This window comes from Emys orbicularis, chromosome 1, assembly GCF_028017835.1.
Source record: "Emys orbicularis isolate rEmyOrb1 chromosome 1, rEmyOrb1.hap1, whole genome shotgun sequence".
Taxonomy (NCBI): domain Eukaryota; kingdom Metazoa; phylum Chordata; order Testudines; family Emydidae; genus Emys; species Emys orbicularis.
In genome coordinates, this window is record NC_088683.1 from 133,071,298 (window position 1) to 133,092,343 (window position 21,046).

General features: G+C 43.8%; 1 protein-coding gene across 1 annotated transcript; it reads left to right on the plus strand.

Annotated features, from left to right (window-relative positions):
- Positions 1–12,840: 12,840 nt before the first annotated feature.
- On the plus strand, positions 12,841–20,743 carry UPK3A (uroplakin 3A). Its single transcript, XM_065410562.1, has 6 exons — positions 12,841–12,895; positions 13,774–13,929; positions 17,480–17,759; positions 18,764–18,846; positions 19,441–19,573; positions 20,644–20,743. The coding sequence occupies exons 1-6, from the start codon at positions 12,841–12,843 to the stop codon at positions 20,741–20,743; spliced, it is 807 nt and encodes a 268-aa protein (XP_065266634.1).
- Positions 20,744–21,046: the final 303 nt, after the last annotated feature.

Consider the following 21,046-nt stretch of genomic DNA (forward strand, 5'->3'; position numbering starts at 1 on the left):
AGCCGGCAAAGGGGGCTTACTTTTTACTGGGGTTATCTATACTGTCACGTAGGCCCAGGAATTTAGCAAAGGGAAGAGTATTTTGAGATTGTTTCTTAGTGGCTTTTAACAGCACAAAGTGCATAAAACACAAAATTAGATTCTAACCCATTTCCTCATCACAGGAAATAACAACAACTCAGTCCAAGTACAACAAAGGGAACTTTCATTTTTAACTCCTAGCTGCTCCATGTTACAGATATTTCAAAGTTTCAGAATTGTTAGATTTTACTGCAGCAATAAGATCTCTTACATGAATTCTGTTAGGAATACAAAAAATACCTGGGGCCAGATCCTCCATTGGTGTAGAGTGATTTCAGTAGAGCTATACTAGCTTATATCAGCTGTGGATCTGGCCTCTTACGCAAAAGTCTGTCTTTCATTTCCTCATGCTTCCTTGTCTGATCTTTAATTTGTACAGAATGGTTTTCATTAGATGATAAAAAAATAAAAATAAAATAAAGACCAAGAGTCTCTCTTAAGAACTGCCTACTATTTCCTCATGGACACATAAAAGATTTTTGAGTTAGGGAGATCAATGGCTCAGTGAGTTATGCTGCCTAAATCTGCATGCAGATGGGATGCACTCAGCATGGAACTCTCTATTTCTGTGCTGAAAGGAAGGAGTTGGCTGCTTCATAACAATATTTTCCTTTTCCCCATAGTCCATGGCTGGGGCCCAGGACTTATGCATAGTAAGGTAAAGAACTGGGGAGGCAGGAAACCTGTAAAAAAGTTAATGCATCCTGAGGCTGCACTAACTTTTTGAGATTCCTAGATTTTAAGGCCAGAAGAAATCATTATGATCAGCTAGTGTGATCTCCTGCTAATACAGACCATAACATTTTACCTGGAAATTCCTGTAATGAGCCAAGTAACAGTGGCGCTTCCACTGTGTTGTAGAATTCCCCTTATGGAGAGGTCCCAGAGGTAGCAGTGGACAAGAAACCATGCTCCCAGGAAGCCAAAAGTATATGCAGGACTAGAGCTGGGCAAATAATGGATTTTTTGGTTCGCTGGCAATTTTGAAAAATAAATAAATTTTAAAAAAGGTTTGTTTTGCATCAAACCAAAAATGAAAATTTTCAAAAGTTTTGGGGGAATTGAAAAGTGGAAATTTTTTTGAATTGCATTAAAATGAAACATTTCACTTTGATTTGACCTGAACATTTTCATTTTGATTTTGACAAAAGCAAAGGATTAGATTCACCAAACACTAAGGGAAGGGGAAAGAGAAGTAGGTTACCTAGGGTTACCATACGTCTGGATTTTCCCGGACATGTCCGGCTTTTTGGTCCTCAAATCCCCGTCTGGGAGGAAATTCCAAAAAGCCGGACATGTCCGGGAAAATAGGGAGGGGTCGTGGGGCTTGGGTCCGCGCTGGAGCCGCTGGGGCCAGAGCCGGAGCTGCTGGAGCCGGTGGTGCTCAGCCGCCGGCCGGCGCCGCTCGGCCAGGGGCGGGGCTGGGGCCCGGCCGGAGCCGGTCGGCCGGAACCGGGGCCCGAGCCGAGCCAGGCCGGAGCCGCTGGGACCGGGGCTGGGGTGCTCGGCCGCCGGCGGCGCCGCTCACCCAGGGCCGGGGCCAGAGCTGCTCAGCCGGAACCGGGGCCCGAGCCGAGCCGGGCCGGAGCCGCTGGGACTGGGGCTGGAGGTGCTTGGCCGCCGGCTGGTGCCGCTCGGCTGGAGCCGGGGCTGGTGCCCTTGGGCCCGAGCCAAAATCACTAGGGCCGGGCCGGAGCCGCTGGGGCCGGGGCGGGCCGGAGCCGCTCGGCCGGGGCTGGCGCGCTCGGCCGGAACCGGGGCCGGCGCCCCAGGGCCCGAGCCGAGCCGGGCCGGAGACGCCAGGGCCAGAGCCTCTTGTCCAGGGCCGGCCGCCGGAGGGAGCCGCTCGGCCAGGGGGGCCGGACTGGGCCGCGCCTCCTCGCGCCCCCCCCCCCCCGCCACCGCCCCAGCTTACCTGCTGCCTGCCTGTTTCAGGCTTCCCGTGAACATTTGATTCGCGGGAAGCAGGGGAGGGGGAGGAGCAGGGGGCGGAGCGTTCAGGGGAAGGGGTGGAATTGGGGCGGGGCTGGGGCGGAGTTGGGGCGGGGCCAGGGCCCCGTGGAGTGTCCTCCTTTTGTTTTATTAAAATATGGTAACCCTAGGTTACCAGGCAAAGAGAAGGTCACTTGTGACCTTTAGCTTAGTGGTTAAGGCACTTGCCTGGGTTGGGGGAGACTCACGTTTAATTTTCGCCCTCTGCTTGATGTAGAGAAAAGATTCGAACATGTGTTTCCTGCAGCCTAAGTGACTAACCTAATCACCAAGCTGCAGAATCAGTCTCATGGTCTTTTCCTGGCCAATGACTATTCATTATGTCATTATGAATGACAATGAATAATCATTGGACGAGACAGAGAGAGTGCGAGATTGACTCTGTACCCTAGGATATGGGAGACCAAGACCCTGCTCCAATGACTGTTTAATTATTTATACACAGTGAAATAGTTTCAACAGGAGAGTGAGAAATATCCACACCACAATTCCTGTAGCCCAGTGGCTAAGGCAGTTGATACAGTTCTTCTACAGTTGATACAAAGGCAAATTCCTTCTCCATCTCAGCCTTCCATTCTCTCACATCTTGACTGCTGCTGCCTTCCCTATCCCCACATCACCGCACTAGTCCATAAACTATAGCTGATAAAATAATCTTCCTTAGCTGTTTCTCCAACTACATCATCCCCACTTTAAATCCTTCCACTAGCTCTTCATTTTCCAGTGCATCAAATGTCAGCTTCGTCTCTTCACATTCATTTTTGTCTATAGGTACATCTACATTTGATCTGGCAGGTGTGATTCCCAGCTCATGTACATGTACCCGTGCAATGTGTGCTCAAGCTAGCACCTAAAAATAGCGGTGTGGCCGCATTGACACAGGTGGCAAGCCTGAACTGCCACCAATGGACACACTGCTCTTTTTAGGTGTTAGATCGAGTATGTCTACATGAGCTGGGAATCACACCTACCAGCTCAAATGTAGACATACCCTATGTCAGTGTCACTCTCTGCCCAGCCTTGATCACTCAAGTGTCCATTTCTTCAACAACTGTTTCTGCACTCTCATTTATGCTACCCATTGGTCATGAAATGCCTTTCCTGAACTGATCAATAAAGCTGCTACCATGATGTCCATGGTTTGGACAAATGTTTGTTGTTGAATGTAAAATTGTTATGGGTGAGGATGAAATGGATGAGGTTGGCAATGTGTTTGGGGTGGAGATCTGAGGGTTGTCCACTGTTTTGTAAATAGTTGAGGCAGGCAGCTATGCCATCGTTGTGAGGGATGTTGGTGTATAGGACAGTGACATCCATGGTGGCAAGGATGGTGTTTTGAGGGAGGTAGTTAATGTTGCAGAGTTTGTGGAGGAAGTCAGTTGTGTGCTGGAGAAAGCTGGCCCTTTTTGTGGTGAGTGATTGGAGGATGGTTTTTAAGAATCCCGATATTCCTTCAGTAAGAGTGCTGAGGCCAGATATGAGGGGTTTACCTGGGTTTCCTTGTTTGTGTATCTTGGGAAGCACGTAGAAGATCCCTGGGATGGGTTCTTGGGAGTTGTTTGGGGAAGGATTTGCTGATATCCTTCTATTTCTGGGCAAACTGGGGTGTGGGTCTTCTTTGTTTTCTTTATAGTAGATGGTGTTGGAGAGTTGTCAAATGGCCTCATTAACATAATCATCAAGGTTGAGGACCATGGGAATAGCCATTGGTACTAGGATAGCTCCCCAATATGCCAACCTTGTCATGGGCCACCTTGAAGAAGAATTTCTGGACAAATGCACCACAAAACCAATGAGATACCTGCGATATATCTATGATATTTTCATCCTCTGGACAGACGACTTAAAATATTTCCACCACAACTTCAACAACCACTATGCATCCATTAAATTCTCTCTGGACCACTCACACACTAGCATCAGCTTCCTGGACATCATGATTAGCTTCAACAATGGAACCCTACAGATAACTATATACAAGAAATCTACAGATCACACCTACCTTCGCAGATCCAGTAACCAGCCCAAACATACCAAGAAAATTGTTATCTACAGCCAGGTACTCAGATACCACAGAATATGCTCTGAGGAGAAAGTCCGGGATATACATCTTAACACCGCCTTCACCAAACAAGGACACTCCACAAGAGAAATAGATCACATCATGGAGAGGCCACCCAAATACCCTTTCCGATCGCACAGCCCTAGTTATAACTTACAACCCCACAATGGAACCCATATGGGGTATCATCAAATATCTACAGGTCATACTCAATGGGGATCCCATCCTGAAAGAAATATTTCCTGAACCCCTCTTTTGGCCTTCAAACAACCCCCAAGCCTCTCCAAACTCATCAGAAGAAGAAAGCTCTGCACAGACCAGGACACACCAACTCAAAGAGGAATCACATCTTGCCTGGATCCTACACATGCCTATCACAACATGTGGTGTACCTCATCTAGTGGACTAAATACCCCAATAACAACTATGTGGGTGAAACGAAGACAATCACTACACTCTTGAATGAATTCGCACAGGAAATGATAAAGGACAAAAAACACCCGATCACCTGTGGGTGAATACTTTTCACAAAGCGATCACCCTATATCGGACCTATCAGTCCTCATCCTCAAAAGAAACCTGCACAACACTTTCAAAAGTTGAGCCTGGGAGCTTAAATTCATAACTTTGCTAAGCACCAAAAATCATAGTCTTAATAAAGACACTGGATTTATGGTTTATTACATCAATCTGTAACCTACACACCCTCCTTTTTTTCCCTATGACTTGAATGATCTCTTATAATAATGTGCTACTTATGCTCAACTATGTGTTCGATCTTGTATTTAGCTGTGACACTCTTAATACCTTTCCCAGACTTGAAGAAGAGCTCTGTGTTTCTCGAAAGCTTCTCTCTCTCACCAACAGAAGTTAGTCCCATAAAAGATATTACCTCACCCACCTGGTCTCTCTAATATCTTGGGACTGACATGGCGACAAACCTGCTTGGATGATAGGAAGTCACCACAGTTATCTCCAGATTGGACATTGTATTTCCGTTAGCCCCAGTATGCAGCTAGATATACTAGGTTTAGACTCCAGATCCTCATGGATTTCTTTTCGGCCCCACCTCCTATCTACTCCATACTCACATGAGATTGAGCAAGTGGGAATGCGCAGAGTTTAGGCAAAACTCTGCTCTCTGTGACAAAGGTGTACATCCAAAATAACTCTATGGGCTGCAATGGAGTTATTCCAGAATTGCACTAGTATAACTTAGAGCAGAAATTTGGTCCTGTTGCTCCAGTAAGGATTCTGGATTTCCATAGAGATTTATATTGATTTCTTCCCCAGTGCTCGCTTTGGCACAGGAAGGTAACATATGGGTCAAAATTAGGGCTGTCAAGCGATTAAAAAAATTAATCGTGCAATAAAAAAAGTTAATCACAATTAATCGCAATTCCACTGTTAAACAACAATAGAATACAGACTACAGACTGGCTAACCCGAGGGCTTTAAACTAGGTTCGACAGGGCCAGGTGACCAAAGCCCATGGGTAAGTCAAAAACATGGAGACCTGGGAGAAGGGTCGGAATCTGGGGGGCTGTTATAGCAGAAATGAGGGAGAGACAAGACAGAACTGGGCGGGGGGATCAAATCAGTATCTTAGATGTCTGTATAGTAATGCGAGAAGTATGGGGAATAAGCAGGAAGAACTTGAAATGCTAGTAAATAAACACAACTATGACATAGTTGGCATCACTGAGACTTGGTGGGATAATACGCATGACTGGAATATTGGTATAGAAGGATACAGCTTGCTCAGGAAGGACAGGCAGGTAAAAAAGGGAGGAGGTGTTGCCTTATATATTAAAAATGTATACACCTGGACTGAGGTTGAGATAGAAATAAGAGACAGACTTGTTGAAAGTCTCTGGGTAAGGATAAAAGGGGTAAAAAACAAGGGTGATGTCATGGTAAGGGTCTACTACAGACCACCAAACCAGGAAGTAGAGGTGGATGAGGCTTTTTTTAAACAACTAACAAAATCATCCAAAGCACAGGACTTGGTGGTGATGGGGGACTTCAACTACCCAGACATCTGTTGGGAAAATAACACAGCAGGGCACAGATTATCCAACAAGTTCTTGGAATGTATTGGAGACCATTTTTTATTTCAGAAGGTGGAGAAAGCTACTGGTGGGAGGCTGTTCTAGATTTGATTTTGACAAATAGGGAGGAACTGGTTGAGAATTTGAAAGTGGAAGGCAGCTTGGGTGAAAGTGATCATGAAATGGTAGAGTTCACAATTCTAAGGAATGGTAGGAGGGAGAACAGCACAATAAAGACAATGGTTTCAAGAAGGCAGACTTTAGCAAATTCAGGGAGTTGGTAGGTAAAATCCAATGGGAAGCTAGTCTCTAAGGGGAAAAACAGTTGGCAGTTTTTCAAAGAGACATTATTAAGGGCATAAGAGCAAACTATCCCACTGCGTAGGAAAGATAGGAAGTATGGCAAGAGACCACCCTGGCTTAACCAGGAGATCTTCAATGATCTAAAACTCAAAAAAGAGTCCTACAAAAAGTGGAAACTTGGTCAAATTACAAAGGATGAATATAAACAAATAACACAAGTATGTAGGGATAAAATTAGAAAACCCAAGGCACAAAATGAGATCAAACTAGCTAGGGACATAAAAGGAAACAAGAAAACATTCTACAAATACATTAGAAGCAAGAGAAAGACCAAGGACAGAGTAGGCCTGTTATTCAATGAGGGGGGAAGACAATAACAGAAAATGTGGAAATGGCAGAGGTGCTTAATGACTTCTTTGTTTCAGTTTTCACCAAGAAGGTTGGTGGTGATTAGACATGTAACATAGTGAATGCCAGTGAAAATGAGGTAGGATCAGAGTCTAAAATAGGGAAAGAACAAGTCAAAAATTACTTAGACAAGTTAGATGTCTTCAAATCACCAGGGCATGATGAAATGCATCCTAGAATACTCAAGGAGCTAACTGAGGAGATATCAGAGCCATTAGCAATTATCTTTGAAAAGTCATGGAAGATGGGAGACATTCCAGATGACTGGAAAAGGGCAAATATAGTGCCCATCTATAAAAAGGGAAATAAGGACAACCCGGGGAATTACAGACCAGTCAGCTTAACTTCTGTACCCAGAAAGATAATGGAGCAAATAATTAAGCAATCAATTTGCAAACACCTAGAAGATAATAAGGTGATAAATAACAGTCAGCATGGATTTGTCAAGAACAAATCATGTCGAACCAACCTGATAGCTTTCTTTGACAGGGTAACAAGCCTTGTGGATAGGGGAGAAGCGGTAGATGTGGTATATCTTGACTTTAGTAAGGCTTTTGATACTGTCTCGCATAATCTCTCATAAACAAACTAGGGAAATACAACCTAGATGGAACTACTATAAGGTGGGTGAATAACTGGTTGGAAAATCATTCCCAGAGAATAGTTATCAGTGGTTCACAGTCATGCTGGAAGGGCATAACAAGTGGGGTCCTGTAGGGATCGGTTCTGGGTCCGGTTCTGTTCAATATCTTAATCAATGATTTAGATAATGGCATAGAGAGTACACTTATAAAGTTTGCAGATGATACCAAGCTGGGAGGAGTTGCAAGTGCTTTGGAGGACAGGATTAAAATTCAAAATGATCTGGACAAACTGAAGAAATGGTCTGAAGTAAATAGGATGAAATTCAATAAGGACAAATGCAAAGTACTCCACTTAGGAAGGAACAATCAGTTGTACACATACAAAATGGGAAATAAATGACTGCCTAGGAAGGAGTACTGCAGAAAGGGATCTGGGGGTCATAGTGGATCACAACCTAAATATGAGTCAACAGTGTAATGCTGTTGCAAAAAAACCAAACATCATTCTGGGATGTATTAACAGGAGTATTATAAGCAAGACACGAGAAGTAATTCTTCCTCTCTACTCGGCGCTGATTAGGCCTTAACTTGAGTATTGTGTCCAGTTCTGGGTGCCACATTTCAGGAAAGATGTGGATAAATTGGAGAAAGTCCAGAGAAGAGCAACAAAAATGATTAAAGATCTAGAAAACATGACCTATAAGGGAAGATTGAAAAAATTGGGTTTGTTTAGTCTGGAGAAGAGAAGACTGAGAGGGGACATGACAACAGTGTTCAAGTACATAAAAGGCTGTTACAAGGAGGAGGAAGAAAAATTGTTCTTCTTAACCTCTGAGGATAGGACAAGAAGCAATGGGCTTAAATTGCAGCAAGGGCGATTTAGGTTGGACATTAAGAAAAACTTCCTGTCAGAGTGGTTAAACACGAGAATAAATTGCCTAGGGAGGTTGTGGAATCTTCATCATTGGGGATTTTTAAGAGCAGGTTGGACAAACACCTGTCAGGGATGGTCTAGATCAGGGGTTCTCAAACTGGGGGTCGGGACCCCCTCAGGGGGTCGCAAGGCTATTCATGGGGGGTCGCGAGATGTCAACCTCCACCCCAAACCCCGCTTTGCCTCCACCTTTATAATAGTGTTAAATATATTTAAAAGTGTTTTTAATTTATAAGGGGGGTCACACTCAGAGGCTTGCTATGTGAAAGGGGTCACCAGTAAAAAAGTTTGAGATCCACTGGTCTAGATAATACTTTGTCCTGCCTTGAGTGCAGGGGACTGGACTAGCTGACCTCTCGAGGTCCCTTCCAGTTCTATGATTCTATGAATACCATTTATTTAAATATTTTTGGATGTTTTCTACATTTTCAAATATATACCTATTTCAATTACAACACAGAATACAAAGTGTACAGTGCTCACTTTATATATATTTTTGATTACAAGTATTTGTACTGTACAAAACAAAAGAAATAGTATTTTTCAATTCACCTAATACCAGTACTGTAGTGCAATCTCTTTATCATGAAAGTTGAACTTACAAATGTAGAATTATGTAGAAAAAAAACTGCATTCAAAAATAAAACAATGTAAAATTTTAGAGCCTGCAAGTCCACTCAGTCCTACTTCTTGTTTAGCCAATTGCTCAGACAAACAAGTTTGTTTACATTTGCAGAAGATAATGCTGCCCGCTTCTTGTTTACAATGTCACCTGAAAGTGAGAACAGGTGTTCTCATGGCACTGTTGTAGCCAGCGTCGCACTAAAGATTCATATGTCCTCCCTTCATGCTTCAACCACCATTCCCGGCTACATACGTCCAGGCTACGTACAATCCAAAGCAGTGTAAACCGATGCATGTTCATTTTTATTATCTGAGTCAGATGCCACCAGCAAAAGCTTGATTTTCTTTTTTGGTGGTTCGGGTTCTGTAGTTTCTGCATCGGAGTGTTGCTCTTTTAAGACTTCTGAAAGCATGCTCCACACCTCGTCCCTCTCAGATTTTGGAAGGCACTTCAGATTCTTAAACCTTGGGTCGAGTGCTGTAGCTATCTTTAGAAATCTCACATTGCTACCTTCTTTGCGTTTTGTCAAATCTGCAGTGAAAGTGTTTTTAAAATGAAAATGTGCTGGGTCATCATTTGAGACTGCTATAACATGAAATATGTGGCAGAATGCAGGTAAAATAGAACGCGGGACGTACAATTCTCCCCCAAGGAGTTCAGTCACAAATTTAATTAACGCATTATTTTTTTAACGCGCATCATCAGCATGGAAGCATGTCCTCTGGAAAGGTGGTCGAAGCATGAAGGGGCCTACGAATGTTTAGCATATCTGGCACGTAAATACCTTGCAAAAGTGCCATGCAAATGCCTGTTCTCACTTTCAGGTGACATTGTAAATAAGAAGTGAGCAGCATTATCTCCTGTAAATGAAAACAAACTTGTTTGTCTTAGCGATTGGCTGAACAAGAAGTAGGACTGAGTGGACTTGTAGGCTCTGAAGTTTGACACTGTTTTGTTTTTGAGTGAAGTTATGTAACAAAAAAAAATGTACATTTGTAAGTTGCACTTTCACGACAAAGAGATTGCACTACAGTACTTGCATGAGGTGAATTGAAAAATACTATTTCTTTTGTTTATCATTTTTACAGTGCAAATATTTGTAATAAACAATATACAATTTTATTTCAATTACAACACAGAATACTATATGAAAATATAGAAAAACATCCAAAATAGTTAATAAATTTCAATTGGTATTCTATTGTTTAACAGAGTGATTAAAACTGCAATGAATCGCAATTAATATTTTTGAGTAAATCGTGTGAGTTAACTGTGATTAATCGACAGCCCTAGTCAAAATAAATATGGGTCAAATTCTGTTCTCAGTTACATCAATATAAATCCATACTAACTGCCTTCCATGATCTTATTATGGACTTATGTCAGTGTAAATGAGGATGAAATCTAGCCCTAACTTAGGGCTCCTCTATTGGCACAGATAGATAAGAAGTTTCAAAATTATGATGTAGCTGAGACTGCTCATTGTACTATTTTTCTACCTCTGTTTCGGATACATTTAAACATGAAATAATTTTGAAATAATACAATATGCACAATAATGTTCTCATTGTGACTGGCTGTTCAGCTACACTGAAAGATTAGATGACTTCATACTAAATTAAACCTGAATAAATCTGAATAAATAAATCTCTCTGTATTTCTCCTTATGAAAAATAATGAATAAGGCCCCAATCCTGAAAACACTTACACAGGTGCTTAACTTTACTACTATGAGCAGTCCCATTGAAATCAATGGAACTGCTCATGGTAGTAAAATTAAATACCTGTATAAGTCTTTGCAGGATCAGGGCCTGAGGAACAGATACCACAATCCTCACTCAGGCAGAACTCCCACTGGAGGATTCATCTGTTTGATCATTACAAATCAAAGCAAATTATTATTTTAAAACTGAAATTAATAGGAAGACTTTTTCTGGGCCTTAATTTGTTGATTTTTGTTTTACTTTTATTCTTATCTGATTTTTTGTTAAAATGCAGGAAAAAGTATGGTGGGGAATAATCATGCAGTGATAATGGATTGCATGAGATGAAATAGAAGATTTTTCATCTCTGTTTTCCTCGATTTCCTCACTTAATTGTTTGGAGATTGTGCAAATAATGTGTCTGACTCCACACTCCTGAGCTTATCAAAACTCACACTGGGAGTTTTACCTGAGTGAGGAATTTGAGATCAGCTCTAACAGGGCTAGTTGTTTAAGAAAGCACTGGCTTGACTAAAGGATGAAGGGAACCTGAGGTTCAGTAAACTCTGTTTCTGCTGAATATTCAGATTTTTTTTCATTTTTGGCCTTCTTCCCTATGCATCATATGTATTGCCTTATGTTATGCATTAATGGACAAAAATGCTCTTTAGCAGGTCAGTAAAAAGGTTGTGCAAACAAACCTCCCAGTGCAAATGTTATCAAATAGCATCACAGAAAATAGAAGTCAGAGGGATGAATTCTTTTCTGGTTTATCGCTATTGACTTCAATGGAGCTGTTCCAACATAGAATTTGGCACAGAATACATTACTGTGTTGTAAGAAACACTGGGACTGAGTCTGATCACACAGACACCAATGTAAATTAGGAATAACTCCCTGTAGTCAGTGGAGTTATACTGTACCCTTGTAACAGTGGTGTGAGAGGAGATTCAAACCTAATACATTTAAACTGATGTATAAAATGTGATACAGAATGAGACACATAGGAGGAGGAAGCTACGTTATAACCGTTTGATTACAATTTCACAGAGTTTTCAGGGGCAAGTGGTTTATCCTAAAAAAGTACAATTAGGGAGATAAAGTTGGATCATAATGATAGTGGTATAAATCTGTACTAACTGCAATTGCTTCAAGAATAATTTGGCCCACTTATGCTGTAAATTTTTTTAGGGAACTGGGATGGTTCTTTTGCCTTGTTTTGTTTATTTTAAAATATGGGATTATCAGCTCCATGGTCAGAGCTGGAACCCCATATATCATCAATGACAGCAGTACATAATGAGGAAGGCCCAGGATCTTCCCACTTCAATAATTCAATAAAACAAGTCCAATTCTCTCACGCTGGTTTGCCATTGGTGCAATTCCATTGACTTCAGTGAATTTACCTCTGATTCACATTAGTATAACAGGAATCCGATCCATTGTGTTTTTTATACAAGATAACCCCAAGAAGCAAAATTCAGAGCTCAGTTTTGACCCCTAAATTCATGGCTGGATAAATTCAGAATTTGGCTTCAGACAGGACCATTTCAAATATTAGATCAGAATCAGGATTCAAATAGTCAGTCCCCCCCATTTGGACTTCTTCTTAGGCTTACCTCTAACCCACACCCTCATACAACTGATCTCAGCCCCCTTTCCCAGCAGGTGTGAAAGGGAAACAGTGGGGCAGGACCAAAGCCATTTAAAGGGATGATGGAAACACATTGTAGCTGCACCTGTGGGAGATGGACTGTGCCTCTCTCCACGCCTTAAGAGATGGTGTTGGGCAGGGACAGGGCCTCTATCCCCTGCTTCACCTGCAGCCTGGATACACTTGTGTGTGCTGGGGGGGGGGGAGAAGGAATGCAAATAGGCTGAGAGAGGGATTTCAAAGCCAGCTGCTGATTGGCTGGAGGGAGAGGCTGTCGGGTTAGTTAGGGCACAACACTGCAGGTTACTTACTGGCAGGTGAGGAGATTCAGGTGTGTTCAGTTCAAGCACGGAGGATACAAAGCAACGAGCTGTTGCAGTGATTTTGGTCAACAGCTATCCTCTAGCATAGTTTTTGTGGGGGATTCTCTACAGTGCCTGAGCATGCAGGGCTATTGGGTTGTGCTAGCTCTTTGCTGGCTGGGGCAGCTGTGTGTGGGTAAGTGGTATCTGTCTGCCTGTGATTTCTCCCACTGAGATTCAAGTTCTCCTCACTTTCTGGTCTGTGATCACAAACAATGAACTGTTTTTATTTCCCCTGTCTTAATTTAAAGGCTTTAGATGTCTTCCCCCTACCCACTGAGTTTTGGGGGCAGAGCGGGGATGATTAGGGATTGCAAATCTGTATTTAAATGGCTTTGCTTCAAGCGATAAAGCAGTCCTAAGCAAACTGAGTCTTGTCTTTGTTCTGAGTTGGTCCAGTGTTTGAAGTAGTAGAGAAACTGGGGGGGTGGGGCTGAGAAGTGTCACCAGACTCAGTCTTGAGCATAAAGCTTTTTGCAGGGGTTGTTGCTTATACTGCCCTGAAAGACTTGGAGATGGGGTGAGGTGTGGGAGTCTAGTACTAATCCCTACTTGCGTGCGCTTGTGCTCTCTCTCCTTTTTTTTTTTTTTTTTTAAAGACCATATTTTCAGCATTGCTCTATTCTCAAACAGCTTTTTTTTTTCTTCTTTTCTTTTTTTCCTCTAATTCAGGAGACCTAGGGAATGAACGCACCCTCCTCTGTCCCTCTACTCAGGACTTGCTGAAATTGCTCTCTAGTCCACTTGAGGATATAATAGATTTGCCCCTGAGTTCCTTGCTAGCACTAACTGTATCCAGAGGTTGCAAGAAGTGACTGTATTGCTTGTGGCTTTGTTCTCTTTCCAGAAAAGAGGGTGGGGTGTGAGAGGGATGGAGCATGGCTCAGAAATATTCCCAGTACAGGGTCCAAACCCACCTTTCATTTGAAATTGTCTTATTATTTAAACATTGTGGTTATATCTGAGGGGGCAACTGATTAAATATTACACTTTTCTATTCCCTGTCTCTTCTAGCTCAGAATTTGAGGCCTCAGATTGCAAACCCCAAACTTGCTACAAACAATCCTACCCTTACTACAATTGCTCTAGAGAAACCTTTCTGTGTGTTTGATGATTCACTGTCTCCAGGTAGCTCCTATGTGGTCTACTTGTATGCAATGGCTGACTCTGGTAAGTATCTGGCTTGGTTTCCTTTCTCTCCCCTGCCCTCTTTGAAGCTACATAATGTAATTCTTTAAAACTTGATGGCCTCCACTTCTGCTGGCAGTGTGTGTGACAAGTGTCCACTTGTAATTGGAAGCCAGGGCAAAGAGAACAAGGGCTAAAGTACATCTAGAACAAAAGCCAGATCCACAGAGGGTGTAAAGTGGTATATCTCTACTAGCTTTAATGGAGCCCTGCTGATCTATACCAGTTGACGGTCTGTTCCTTGTTCTCTGCTAGGACTGGTCTTAACAAAAACTTTAGCCCTAGCACTTCAGCATGATCACAATGAAGTTGGCTGACATTATATTGACTATGGCTGACTGGTCAGCATAGACAAGAACCAAGCATGTTCATTGTTGTCAGCTAGTCGTGGGTGCTCTAACTGTGCTAATGTTGCACATGACTGGTCCTTGTCTATTCTGATCAATTTAGCATCAGGTGAGTTAACTGGACTGCTCAAACATGAGTACACTTTCTAATGAAGAAAAAGATGAGGCGACTTCCTGGTGAGGGTAGTAAAAAGGAAGCTTAGATTGCTGCTGCTTCTAGCTTTGCTGTTTAAAGGATGCAAACTGTATGGGCGGTCAATTTAGCAACACTTGAGTGCTGAGGGGGGAGGGATAGCTCAGTGGTTTGAGCATTGGCCTCCTAAACCCAGGGTTGTGAGTTCAATCCTTGAGGGGGCCATTTAGGGAACTGGGGTAAAAATCTGTCTGGGGATTGGCCCTGCTTTGAGCAGGGGGTTGGACTAGATGACCTCCTGAGGTCCCTTCCAACCCTGATATTCTATGATTCTAAGTGGACTTCAGCAGAGCCATATCAGGAGGCTCGAGTCTAGGCAAAGAAGGATGAGCCTTCAAAGAGTGTATGTTGGTTTCAAATAATAGGCTCAACTAAGCCATGTAACAACTTAGTAGCTACTGACATGGCTATAGTTGCTACAAGATTCTTTCTCTCCTCAAATCAAATCAGAGACAGGAAATGAGACCTTGTGTAAGTCTGGCAGTAACAAACTAATAGCACAGGAAATTCAATTAGCTGACAGGCACATCCCTAGTTCCCATGACTAAAGAACCTCAACTCTGACTAAATACTTAAGATAACTCCTGCAAAAGACTCAACTGTCCTGAGTACCCGTGAATGTGCTGGTATTATGGGATGTCTTGGGGCTTGTCTACACTGGCACTTTACAGCGCTGCAACTTTCTCGCTCAGGGGTGTGAAAAAACTACTCCCCTGAGCGCAGCAAGTTACAGCACTGTAAAGCGCCAGTGTAGACAGTGCACCAGCGCTGTGCTCCCAGTGCTGGTAGCTATGTCCCTTGTGGAGGGGGGTGTGGTGTTTTTTTTTTTTTGTTTGTTTTTTTAATAGTGCTGCTCTCTCTCCCAGTGCTATGCTGCAACTACACCATCACATTAAAGTGATGCTGCGGCAGTGCTTTGATGTTGCTAGTGAAGACATGCCCTTAGTACTAAAACACAGCTGTTTCACATAATGGCTCCAGGAAGTGCACTGTCTGTAGAAGTTTTTATAAAGACTTTCCTGATATCTGGCTTGTCTCAAAATATTCCACCTTGAAAGCCATCTGTTATGAAACTCCTCTCAAACTACTCTATCTGTTCTACATACAGTAAATTCCATAGCATGCACTCCATAAATAAAACACGTGCACAGCTACAAAGGAAGAACTTATGCTTGGAGGAATTGCATTCAGCCATTGAAATGAGGAAACATTCCCTGACTACTTGTTGAACTAGGACAATTTCTTTAAAGTTTGTGTCTGCCTTAGAAAACAGCATGTTTCATCATGCTAAGATACCCCACAGGGTGAGGGGAAGCATTACTGATGTGGATTTAACTTCCTCAGACCCTTGTGTACATTGTATAGTCCTGTCTAGCCTGGGAGTACTTGGCGTATTCCCTGCTATCAAAGGAACACGCTCTGCCTTTATAATGTGCAGAGATTCTCTACTGAATGTTTGAGAAGGTAACCCCACTAGGTGTGAGGCTTTATGCTAACTTGATCAGTGCCCACATTGTTACTAATGTCTGACACATGAATTTTTTTTCTGGGATTACACTATGGGGTAGATGAAACTTGCCTATGAACTACCATACTACTACTTCATGGTGACTTGTGGGGTGGGTGGGAGGCCTGGATTGACCAATTTAAATGCATTACCACATATCAAATACTTAAAGCTGGGCCTTAGTGTGGCTGCACTCTCAGTACTGACTCTCTCCCTGGTGGGCAGGAGAGGGCTGGGGTGAATAAAGGCCAGACTGTTGCCTTACACTATTTGGGTGGCGGAGGGTTTGGTTCAGCTGCCTCTCCTTCCTGCAGGGATAAGTCCTGCCCCTGCTCCTTGGTATATTCACCGGTGGGGGTGGGGTGGGGCTAGTTACAAAGAGCAGCTGCATGACCTGAGAAGAGGAGCGGTTGCATTCTGTGTCAGAGCCTCAGCACTATGAGGGGAGAGGATGAGGTGGGGGGTTTCCCAAAGATTGACTGGTAAGGAGAAGCTTGGCCCTGGGGTGGGGAGGGATTCTGTTCCATCCTCACATACTGAGCTGTCCGAAGGTGCTGAGAGGCTGCTCCTCAGTTCTTGTGGTGGGGGACACCTACAGAGGCAGGAATGAGAGCATTTGTACCCACTAAAAGTGGCAGAGGCTCAAGTACAAGAGTGTTTGTGGGCATCAGCAGAGCTTGCTGGGTTGGTCCCCACAAGCCCCTTCCTGATCTCTGTAGTGTTGACAGCTGTCCCTCTGTGGGCCTCCTGAGAGTCTTTTGATCTAATGCTAGGAAGGACATACGGAGCCTGTCTTTGTGTGTGAGTGAGAATACCTAGAGCCCTCTCAGAGCAAGGGATTCACCCATCCCCCACCCAGAAGTGGAGCAGAGAGGTCTGGGGTAGCTACACAGACCCAAACACCCACTGGGAAGGAAGCCTACAGGATCCACTGTTGGCTTGTCACTTGAGGGAGGACCTGGTTTAATTAACCAGCCTTCCAAGCTCCCTCAGCTTTCCCCTGATGTCCCTTTTCAGGATGTTTGGGAGCAATACACCCTGACAATTTACTCCACTCTGAAGGGGAGCACCCATAGAGGCACTCCTTCTTTCCCCAGGCTGTCTTGTCAGACAGCTACAGGCATAGGGGAGAGAAGAGCACAGGTGCTCCTTACATGCCTTGTGATGGAGGCAAACAAGGCCTCAGAGTAAACTGATTCATGGCTTGGCAGGACAGAACCAGTGCTACAGAAAATGCTCCCCTCCCACCATCAGTGCTGGTCTTGGGTCTGTATCTCTTCTGGCCTCTGCTGTGCCCACTGGTAGTGATGTAGTAGGGGTATGGGGCAAAGGAAAGGGTCTGTTGGCCCCCTAAAAGTTAAAATTGAACATGGTGGGTTTGTTTGGGTACTTCCTTTTGACAAAGCTGAGGGTTCAATGTTGGTGGGTGGATGGGAAGGGCTCGTGTCACAAATGTTATACTGAAGTATCCAATCTCTCCTGCAGCAAGCACTGTAAACTCAGCTGTGACTGACAACAGCAGCAAACCTCTCAACACCACTTTCCAAGACACCAACGGAGGACAACTTGGACCTTACAGGGCTGCATTGTTTAATGTGCCCAATTGTGCATCACCCCCCCTGCTGGCTGATGTTGTAAATGTGAAAAAAGTTTCAGATGTCTTGAAACAATACCTCTTCAGAGTGGGAGACGATGTGACTTGTTTATATGACCCAAACTTCCCCGGTGCCTGTAACCCACCTCTTGCTGATGATACAACCTACAGGTATAGTTCACAATTCTCTTTTGGATAGGGGTGTCCTTGCACTTGACACTAAGGTTAACCTGGTATAAAACTTACTTGCAAACTGCACTAATTGAACATAGTGAAACTGTTCCTTTCAACTGCAGGAACAGAGCCCTCAATGCTCCATTAAGGGTGGCTCTGAGCAGGGCCAGCTCTGGCTTTTTTGCCGCCCCAGGCAAAAAAGCCTCCCGCCCCCCCCCCCCCGCCCCCCCCGCCCCAGCGCGGCAGGGGAAGGCGGCGAGCCCAGGCAGGGCTCCGCTCTCCCCGACCGGCCGGAGCGAGGGCGGCGAGCCACGCCGCCCCCCTCCAGGTGCCGCCCCAAGCACAAGCTTGGTGGGCTGGTGCCTGGAGCCGGCCCTGGCTCTGAGTACAGCCAAACGCAAAGATAACTTTCACTGCCCCACCCATGCAGCTTAAGCCCTTCAGTGGTGGTGTGTCTGTTGGGTTGAAACTCAATTAAGTGACTATCTTAAAGTTACAGTGAGATCCTTAAACCTTGTGTCTTAACTGGCTCTTGTAGAAGCCATTGAATGTCTCTGACTCGGTGCCTGCAGAGCTCTTATTCATCTGCTCAAGTATAATCCACCAGCTGGTAACTTGACTGTCTCTTCCATGCTTTCCTGTAGCAGGGGAGCTCTGCAACACTCAGTCTTTGGACACCATCCCAGAAATTTACTATAGGGCATACTGAATTTAACTAGGAGACACTATTGTTGGAAGGCTGTCAACAACTGGCACAGTTAACAAGCACACTCAAGAACAAACTGAAAAATCTAATGTGACAGGTGAGAGAGGATTTTGTACTAACTCCCTCTGTTCCCCCCCTCTAAAACCTCTGGACTAGCTAGCCACCCCTTTTATATGCATCTCTAAGACAAGATATTACCTAGTCTTCCTTTTTTTTGGCAGCTATTGGATTGGTTTATATGCCAGATTGTCAAAGCCTCTGCTAGAATGATTAACCTGCCTGTCTCTGCTTCCAGGTTTAAGTACCTCTTGGTAGATGTGGTTGCAGGTGTTGTGAAAGACCAAACTCTCTGGTCTGATCCAATGAAAACCAGTAGGGGTAAGTACCAAAAACCAAGGTCAACTGCTCCCTCTTGGGGAAGAAACAAATATGCTTTAGGACATTTAGTCACTTCCTGCCAAGATGCTGGCTAAAGAAACAAATTCCAGTCCCCTCTGACCCAAAAACTGTTATGCATCATTAAAGCTAAGTGGTGGAGGTAACTCTGGAATACTACTCCTCCCCTGATGCCCTCAGGACAAAAAGCTCAAACATGACAAAGATGCGGGGAGGGGTTGTGTAGTGGTTTGAGCTTAGGTCTGGATTCTATTTCTGCCTCTGCTGCAGTCACTAGATAGGTAACTCACAACCTCTCTATGCCTCTATTTAAAGTGGGTAAATTTCTCTATTACAGGGGTATTTTTGAGGCTTAAACTAATTCTGTAAAGGACTTCAAGATTTCAAATGAAGGATGTTGAAATGCCAAGACAAGCCGTACATAGACTTCAAAAGTAACACCAGATACTGTGGTGGGGAAGGCTTGAGCCATTAACTTCCCTAGTTTATGCTGTCTATAGTCACTCTTTCTGGTCTCTTGGAACCTCTAAATATGTACAGTAATATATATTTTTTTCTTCATCCCACCTTTCCTAGTAAAACAGGCTTCAACAATTGATACCTGGCCTGGGCGAAGGAGTGGAGGAATGATTGTCATCACCTCAATCTTAAGCACTCTTATGTTCCTTCTAGTTGTTGGATTTCTTGCCTCCATATTCTTCTTTGTCATGTAAGTTACCATTACACTTTGCAGTCTGAGAGCAGAACTAACCACCACCAAGTGTCTAACCCATCAAATGATTGGTCTGACCCCTCATGAATGTGTCAAGCTGGGAATTCTAGCTTCTCAGCTAGTGTAATAAACAAGTGTTGTGAGGGAGACTAAAATCAAGAGCACAGGTATCTCAACCTTCTGATCTGTACCTAAAAGCAGTATCTTCCCCTGAGAGGGAGGGTCATGACAACAGACCAAGAAACCTAGTGACCTGTCCCTCCTACACACTAAATCGCTCTTTGTTGCTTTTTTTTTTTTTTTTAATTATTTAAAAACAAACTAGAACCTTGGCCTTAGTGCTCACCTGACTTAAGTGGGTGCAGCACAATAAGTCACGGAGTTGCACTTGCTTACATTCTGAATGTGGTCTTGCTATGAGAAAATGGGAATAACTTCCAGTCTCTTGAACTGGGTACAAGGTTCTAAAGGGAGGCTGGGGAGATCACTTACTGACCTGAAATATAGACCAAATGCTGCACTTGCTAAGGATGGTTACTTGGGCATTGGTTCTTCCTGCCTTCCAAGAGATGCAAATGACAACTGTCACTCTGCAATGAATAACAATTTGAGTAGACTCCTGTCCGTTTCAGTGTCTGTGAATGGCCTCTTGACTTATTAGAGGGGGGAAAACCTAGTAATCAAGGATCAAACTTAGGCCCTGTGAGGCTTAGAGTTACCCGAAGAGTTCATTCCCCTAACTTACATAGGGAGTAGCTTAAAAACCTTGACACTGTCACTGTTTTTCTAATGGGGGGGGGGGGAGGGAAGGGGAGAAACTCATTCTTAGAACTGCTGTCTTAAAGTCCTTGTCTTGCATGCCATGAATCCTGCCTGACTTTTGGACTAAACGGTATAGGATTAAGTCCTAGATGCAATAACTGAAGAGCAAACAATCGAAAAAAGATGGGTAGGTTTTTATCAAGCTTGGTGATAAGTGATGTTTTAATCTTTCCAAATCATTCGTGTGACTGGCCTATAGCTTAAGAAACCCGCATCAGAATTAAAAGCTCTTTCTCTTTAAGCAGGGCAGCAGGAGAGGCATCCACAGAGACCACACATGAGTCTCAGACTACCCAGCAGGGTGTACCAAGATCTCAGGGTAGCTCTGAGGGAGTGAACCTGTGAGCCTTGAGGGAAAGAAGAGTCCATACCCTGGCTTCAACTGAACAGCTACAAATGTACTGATATTAAAGAATTGCCCTTTTCTACTGAACTCTGAATAGGTCACATTGATTAGATACTCAAGTTCAGTAACTGAAGCTGAATGGCACAGGTGTTCTAGACATAGTGTTCGGTCAACTCCTACAGCGCAGCACCACTATCTTTATTTGGCTGCAGTCACAAATTATGGCAGCAAGTAATCTTGTCATTAAGCTCATGGCACTTCTATCCTACAGTTAACTTGTTTGTGGTCACATGCTTCCAAAA